This window comes from Ammodytes marinus (assembly GCF_949987685.1).
Source record: "Ammodytes marinus genome assembly, chromosome: 18".
NCBI lineage: Eukaryota > Metazoa > Chordata > Actinopteri > Uranoscopiformes > Ammodytidae > Ammodytes > Ammodytes marinus.
The window spans coordinates 11,629,695-11,636,386 of NC_137222.1; the positions used below are offsets into that span (position 1 = coordinate 11,629,695).

Below are 6,692 nucleotides of genomic sequence, written 5' to 3' on the forward strand. Positions count from 1 at the left end.
ACATTTGTGTGTTTGTGTGTGTAATTAAGTGGCTGTTAAACTGATGTGATATTGTAAAATTTCGTGAGGGGGCAGATTAGGGCATTCATAGAAGCTTACGAGCTAGCGTAGGCTAAAGTGATGAAGATGTGTTAGCTTGTGAGCTAGCAAGCTAGACAAAATAACATTAACGCGAGCTAGATAGCGTATCACATGTTTATTCCATTTATCATCTTCCGACCACTGGGACTAACGCTACCTTGCGGAGAAATCATTGTAAGTCCACAGATCAGTTTGTTTTTGATGCAGTTAATGATAAGAGGCAAATGCTTTCTAAACTAGCGTTGGCTAACTAACACTAGTTGACGGTATTTACGCCAAGCTATAGCTAACGCCAACAGAGCCATCTAGTATCAGCTGGACAATGTTAGCAAAATTAATCCTTTTCTATAACATATGCAACATTTTGAATAGTTGTAAGTAGTTACGAAGTTAGTTCGTTCAGGTTGGGTTGGGTTGCATAGGATACTTCTGAGGTATTGTCAGGATGGAAACGCTTAGCTAGTGCCCAGCAGGGGTTAGCTTTGTTTCTGTGAAAATGCTAGCTTACAAACTTAACGTAAACCTAATTTTATCCTAATGTTAATACATCAAAACTACTCCAGAAAACGACAAAGAATACTTTTTGGTGTCATAACAATGTTTTCCTTTGCAGACCGTTTTCAAAAATGACGACCAGGGAGTGCTTCTTCTCTATATAGTGAGCTTTGAAGTCATTTATTTTATGATGGGTATAGTTCATTCCTTACTAAATGGAAGAGACCCTCAGACGACTTAAAACATAAAAGGTTTTGAACGTTGCTCCCAATACCCATTTTCTCCACCAACTGTGGCTACTGCGATTTACTGTTATTTTTAATATATTTTCAAGGGTTGTAAAGGTACATACATACGTTTAACTACAAAGAAAGCTGAAAATAATAATCTGTAGAGTGCTAATTTATGGGATGCAAAATGACATTTTGGTTAGCACCTACCTACCTGTAGGCTACTTTCTCTCATTCATAAGACCCAGCTCTTTTTGTTTAGGTTGGTCAGCGTTGGATCAATAGTTCTTTGACCTTGACCCTTCTGTTGTTAAAGACATAGAGGATACAGCCATACAAAGCCTCCCAAAGGCTGAAAACTTAAGGAGCAAGATGTCAATCACGAACACTCCCACGAGTAATGACGCTTGTCTGAGCATCGTGCACAGCCTGATGTGCCACCGACAGGGAGTAGAGAGCGAAAGCTTTGCTAAGCGAGCCATCGAGAGTCTGGTCAAAAAGCTCAAGGAGAAGAAAGATGAGCTGGATTCCCTCATCACAGCCATCACCACCAACGGAGCTCATCCTAGCAAGTGTGTCACCATACAGCGCACTTTGGATGGACGCCTACAGGTACAGTAACATATTTACTCAAGTCAGTGTTACTCAAGTCTCCTTGTTAATTGTAAGAGAGAGATTGCGAGGGGGTTGCAACAGAAAAACTCATGAAATCTTCCTCTCTGTGTTTTAGATTGCGGGGCGTAAAGGTTTCCCCCATGTTGTCTATGCACGACTGTGGCGATGGCCCGATCTACACAAGAATGAATTAAAACACGTGAAATATTGCCAGTATGCCTTTGACCTGAAATGTGACAGTGTTTGTGTCAACCCGTACCACTATGAGAGGGTTGTCTCGCAAGGCATTGGTAAGTGTGAGGATCACGTTTGTTTGTCTGGATAAGGTTAACAGGCAGGATTGAAGGATTATGAAAGGTGAAGCAAGTTGTTATTATCATGATTTAGCCCTTTCAAATAAAGGCCTTGTAATCTACAATTCAAATGATTGCCTGGATTGGGAATTTAATATCTGAAATACAATGTTCTTACCATCTTACACATTACATTTATTGATTATTCAGAATAACAGATGCCCATATTCTACTACTACTCCATATTCTTAATGATAATGAAGTTGTATGGTACAGTGATCTGGTTACAATAAATATATACCATGTCCTCATTCTTACTCAGAAAGAAATTGACCTGAATGAACTGACAAAACAAATATCTGTTCTTTCTCATGTCCATGCAGACCTATCAGGACTGACCCTTTCAAGTTCGGGTAAGGCGGTGCCAAAATGTTCCTGTTTGCGTGTCAATTTTTTTTTTGGTGTCTTATCAGTCTTACCTATGTCGGTTCTCTTTATATAGGGCCACTCATGGTGAAGGATGAGTATGACTTTGATAACCAGCAATCTCATTCAAGCTCTGAAAGCCACCTGCAGACTATCCAGCATCCCCCGTCAAGGCTCAGTACACAGGAGCCTTTCAGTAGCCCCGCTCTGCTCACCCCATCGGAAGGCAGAGGTTCAGCTTCAACTTCTGCTTTCTGTACCATCAGTGTTGGACCTACAAGTGAGAGACCCTACAAATAAATAAACATATATGCATAACATAATGGCATACACTCACTTTTTTTTTATGCCTGTCGGAAATAAATGAATGAGATCCAGTAATACTGTTAAAGTATACATTTGTGTAGTATACAAGTAGGTTTCGTTCATTTTCTAAAACAATTCCTTATAAGGGAATGCCTGTCACCATCGAGATTGTTGTCAATTGAGTTTAAATTCTTCAAGTTACTAATCAATCCAATAAACATCTATTTTTAATATTTAGCTTTCAAATGTATCTACTGCACAGACTTAACATTGGTACGGATCTGGCAAAACAACGTTTTATTTCATGTATATTTACAGATACCAACCCCAATTGGAGCAGAAGCAACAACTTCACCCCTGCAGTGCCTCAACATCAGAATGGGAATATACAGCATCATCCACCCATGCCTCACACAGGGCATTACTGTGAGTGGTTCGAAAATGTGGAAAATCATAGTTGTATATTCATTTATTAATCGGTTAGTTGAGCTGTTAGTTAACCACTGAAAGTAGGACATGGTAGCTCAGATTTACAGTGGGATTTTATATTTAAGACTGCAGTGTTTCATCTTTTCTTCGATGGAACCTCCTAAACTGATTACCATATTAAGATAATTTACCAGATGTTAAGGTTGTTTTGAAAAAAAAATTAATCTGATTATTTTCAGCACCACGACTCTATAAACTGTGCTCATTTTCTCAATATTGACATGTTCTTTCAGGGCCTGTTACAAATGAAATTGCGTTCCAGCCGCCCATATCAAATCACCCTGGTGCGTACTGAGCTGCAGCTAAAAGACAGTCCACATGTTCAAAATAATTAGTTCAACCCTCCTGAGCTGAGGTTTCCTGTATCGATTTGTTCTAGCTCCGGACTACTGGTGCTCCATTGCGTACTTTGAGATGGATGTCCAAGTTGGGGAGACGTTTAAGGTGCCGTCCACATGTCCGATAGTGACTGTGGATGGCTACGTGGATCCATCTGGTGGAGACCGCTTCTGCTTGGGCCAGCTGAGCAATGTGCACAGGACAGAGAACATAGAGAGAGCAAGGTACAACTCCGCCTACACACTTGAGATAAAATCATCATTTAAGCCATGAATGTTTAATGTATGTCTGAAAGGGTCTGTAAGTTCTCAGTTTTCGGTCTTTCTTTTCCCCTTCTCTCTCTGTCCTAAGGCTCCACATTGGCAAAGGCATGCAGCTGGAGAGCAAAGGTGAAGGAGACGTGTGGGTGCGCTGTTTGAGTGATCACGCAGTGTTCGTTCAGAGCTATTACCTGGATCGAGAAGCCGGACGCGCCCCCGGAGATGCAGTTCACAAGATCTATCCCAGCGCTTACATTAAGGTGAAATTGCAGTTTAAAAGTCTAATACAGTATGTAAGGACATTTTTTTTTACAAGGTGTAGTTGTATAGCACTTTGAATAGTTCTTGGTACTGGCTACATTTAAATTGTAAAAAACATACTTTTATGTAAATATGCTTGTAGTTGGAGTTATCATAATGATGTAAAATATGTGAAAATGTCCCCCTATGTATTTTCATTACTCAAAGGAATTTTGACCTTGTGTAAGGAACTTAGTTAAAAGGTGGAGTCAGCGATTCTGGAGAATGTTTGTCAATTTTTTTTTGTAAAAATCTGTGAACATATCCTCAAGATCCGCTACTTGTCCTTATTGTGTGTGTGCTAATAAAAAAAATCCAGTGTTAAATACACAGCCTAGGTTCTGTAAACATGAATCTTGCTAGCTCCGCTGGTCCCCCTAGGCTGTGTATTTACACCAGATTTTTCAGTGCACACCCAGTACAGGAAGGTAGCAGATCCTATGGAGATATTCACTGATTTTGACACAAAGTGATTTTGACAACAAGCATTCTCCGGAATTGCAGACTTCACATTTTAGTCAACATTATACCTTACAGTATTAGACAGTCAAAGTCTTGAGCCTTCATTGGTGGCTTGTCATCAGATTTGAGTGTGTGTCTTGTGCCCTGCCAGGTGTTTGACTTGCGTCAGTGCCACAGGCAGATGCAGCAGCAGGCAGCGACGGCGCAAGCAGCAGCTTCAGCCCAGGCAGCGGCCGTGTCTGGAAACATTCCGGGCCCTGGCTCTGTGGGAGGCATCGCTCCTGCCATCAGTGAGTGTTCTTACTGCTGCACTTACCCTGCAGCAAGTGTATTATTATGATTGCTTCTCATCGCCTTCTGCCATTTTCAGTCCAGACTCATAGCAGAGACTTTTCTAATGGCACAATTCCTTATGTTGAACAAAAGAGTTTTAGAGCAACATGAACAGAAGAAACATAATCAGCAGTGTCGGTGAAAGATAAATAAAATAAAAACTGTGGCACAGGCTATGTTTTTGTACTTTTGAATTGGATAACTATTCACTCAGCAGATCTAACAAACTAAATTGAACTGGCTTCACTCATTTGACATGCACAGTGTATGAATATACATTAAATATAAAATGAACAAGGATACTGTACAATATATGCAAAGTATGTCCCGTGTCCACTAGCTCAAATCCAATAAAACTTGTAGTCTAATGAGAGTGGGGGACATGTGTATAGCAGTAGCTATACTAATCTGTGTGTCTACCCGGTATATGTTCCAACTTTTACTGAAGAGACAAACCTTAGACCTGTTTTGACCTATAGTGCAAGATTGATCTAAAAGTTGCTTCCTGTATATTACCGCTGCAGGCTTGTCTGCTGCTGCTGGCATTGGGGTTGACGACCTGCGCAGGCTGTGCATCCTGCGAATGAGCTTTGTGAAGGGCTGGGGGCCAGACTACCCGCGGCAGAGCATCAAAGAGACGCCATGCTGGATCGAGATCCATTTACACCGAGCTCTACAGCTACTGGATGAGGTTCTGCACACTATGCCCATAGCCGACCCTCACCCTCTTGACTGAGTTAAACGGCTTGAACTCTACAAACAGAAACATTCAGACTGTACTTTTCACACCACTGGAGTGCCGAAGGAGGACTGCAATGTTGAGTAGGTCGTAGGAGTAGGGACAAGGACATGAAGAAAGGCAGTATACTCCAAAAAAGTGCTGTAAGAAGTAACCAGTTTAGCATGAGATTCACTCCAGGGCTGTAAGTTCAGGGATTTCCAAACAACAGCTGGAGGAACATGAGTCACACTGGGGAGGAGGGCTTTGTATGCTGGAAACATGCTGCCAAGGGAATGGGCAGGAAAAAGGAAGTCCGTGTTCCACTGACATTGTTCACCAATTTTAACCGCATAACAGCATGACGTGAACAAGTTTTCAAGTCAAATTCAGAAATACTCACAAACTGATTTGGATTTAAGAACGATAGATTCAATCAAATATTTATGAAGCCTTACTTATACATTATACAAAACATATCAATGCATCACCTCGTGAAAGTCGAGGTTGTCAAATGAGAAATCCTGAATGCAATTTCAGCTGGAGTATACTGCCAGTCAAGTCCTCCTTCATTGGGCCTCGGGTGCTAATACGGCTTCATCCAAGTGGAGTTTTCCACAGATCAGGACATTTATGTAAAATCATGTCATTCATTACTCATGTTTTTGTACGATGTATACTTAAATATTTTTTAATGCTGACAGTCCTTGTTTGACGTTTTTTGATTAATATATACCCTTTAGAATAGTTGCATTTTATCTTTTTAAAGAGTAAAAACTATTTTAGCTGACCTCAACTTCTCTTTTAATACATTAAAACAATATACGTTTTCTCAAATCTCATCTAACTTATAGAATATTTTCAAAAGACATGGTTATTATAAGACATCTATGTAATATTAATTGTAATGGTAATTTTCTTTTATTTAGATGCCCACATAGTGTCCATTAGCACTTTATTAATTTACCAAGTATTTTTTTCCTATTTGTTGAATCCATATAGTCTCAATGTTTGTGGCCAAACTGTACGTTTCCAATATCAAATGCTCACCTACAGCAAGTTTGAAATTTGAATTGCGCTCTCAAATGATGCCTGTTTGGAACATATTGAATTGTTTTATATTTTACCTAGTATTGTGTGGATGACACTAAACATAGAATAGACAACGGCAGCTGAGTAAAGGGATGAACTGTGAGAGGAAGTGTAGCCATATTGATGCCAAATACCCCAATGAAAGATGAAAAGGTTATCAGACTGCAGTAATTCCAGTGTTATTTCTCTTGTAAAAGCTTTGTTTTTATCAGCTGAATATTACTTTTTACTTAGCAGTATTCAGATCCAAAAA

At 40.0% G+C, this 6,692-nt stretch overlaps 1 protein-coding gene across 2 annotated transcripts in view; it reads left to right on the plus strand.

The window, feature by feature from the left end:
• Positions 1 to 31: 31 nt before the first annotated feature.
• Positions 32 to 6,692, plus strand: part of smad4a (SMAD family member 4a) — a 6,806-nt gene continuing 145 nt past the window's right edge. Inside the window, exons 1-12 of one of the 2 annotated variants that reach the window (XR_013845329.1) lie at positions 32 to 255; positions 1,069 to 1,418; positions 1,537 to 1,711; positions 2,098 to 2,127; positions 2,217 to 2,420; positions 2,765 to 2,872; positions 3,169 to 3,219; positions 3,315 to 3,498; positions 3,626 to 3,794; positions 4,448 to 4,586; positions 5,154 to 5,446; positions 5,595 to 6,692. The exon at positions 5,595 to 6,692 is cut by the window's right edge and continues 145 nt beyond it. Coding sequence is in view for 1 of the 2 variants with exons in the window: in XM_080046656.1 (XP_079902782.1) it covers positions 1,179 to 1,418; positions 1,537 to 1,711; positions 2,098 to 2,127; positions 2,217 to 2,420; positions 2,765 to 2,872; positions 3,169 to 3,219; positions 3,315 to 3,498; positions 3,626 to 3,794; positions 4,448 to 4,586; positions 5,154 to 5,365 (1,512 nt within the window). In the remaining variant the exon portion in view is untranslated. Of the gene's footprint in view, positions 256 to 1,068; positions 1,419 to 1,536; positions 1,712 to 2,097; positions 2,128 to 2,216; positions 2,421 to 2,764; positions 2,873 to 3,168; positions 3,220 to 3,314; positions 3,499 to 3,625; positions 3,795 to 4,447; positions 4,587 to 5,153 lie in introns of both variants that reach the window. The other variant, XM_080046656.1, reaches the window with a different exon arrangement.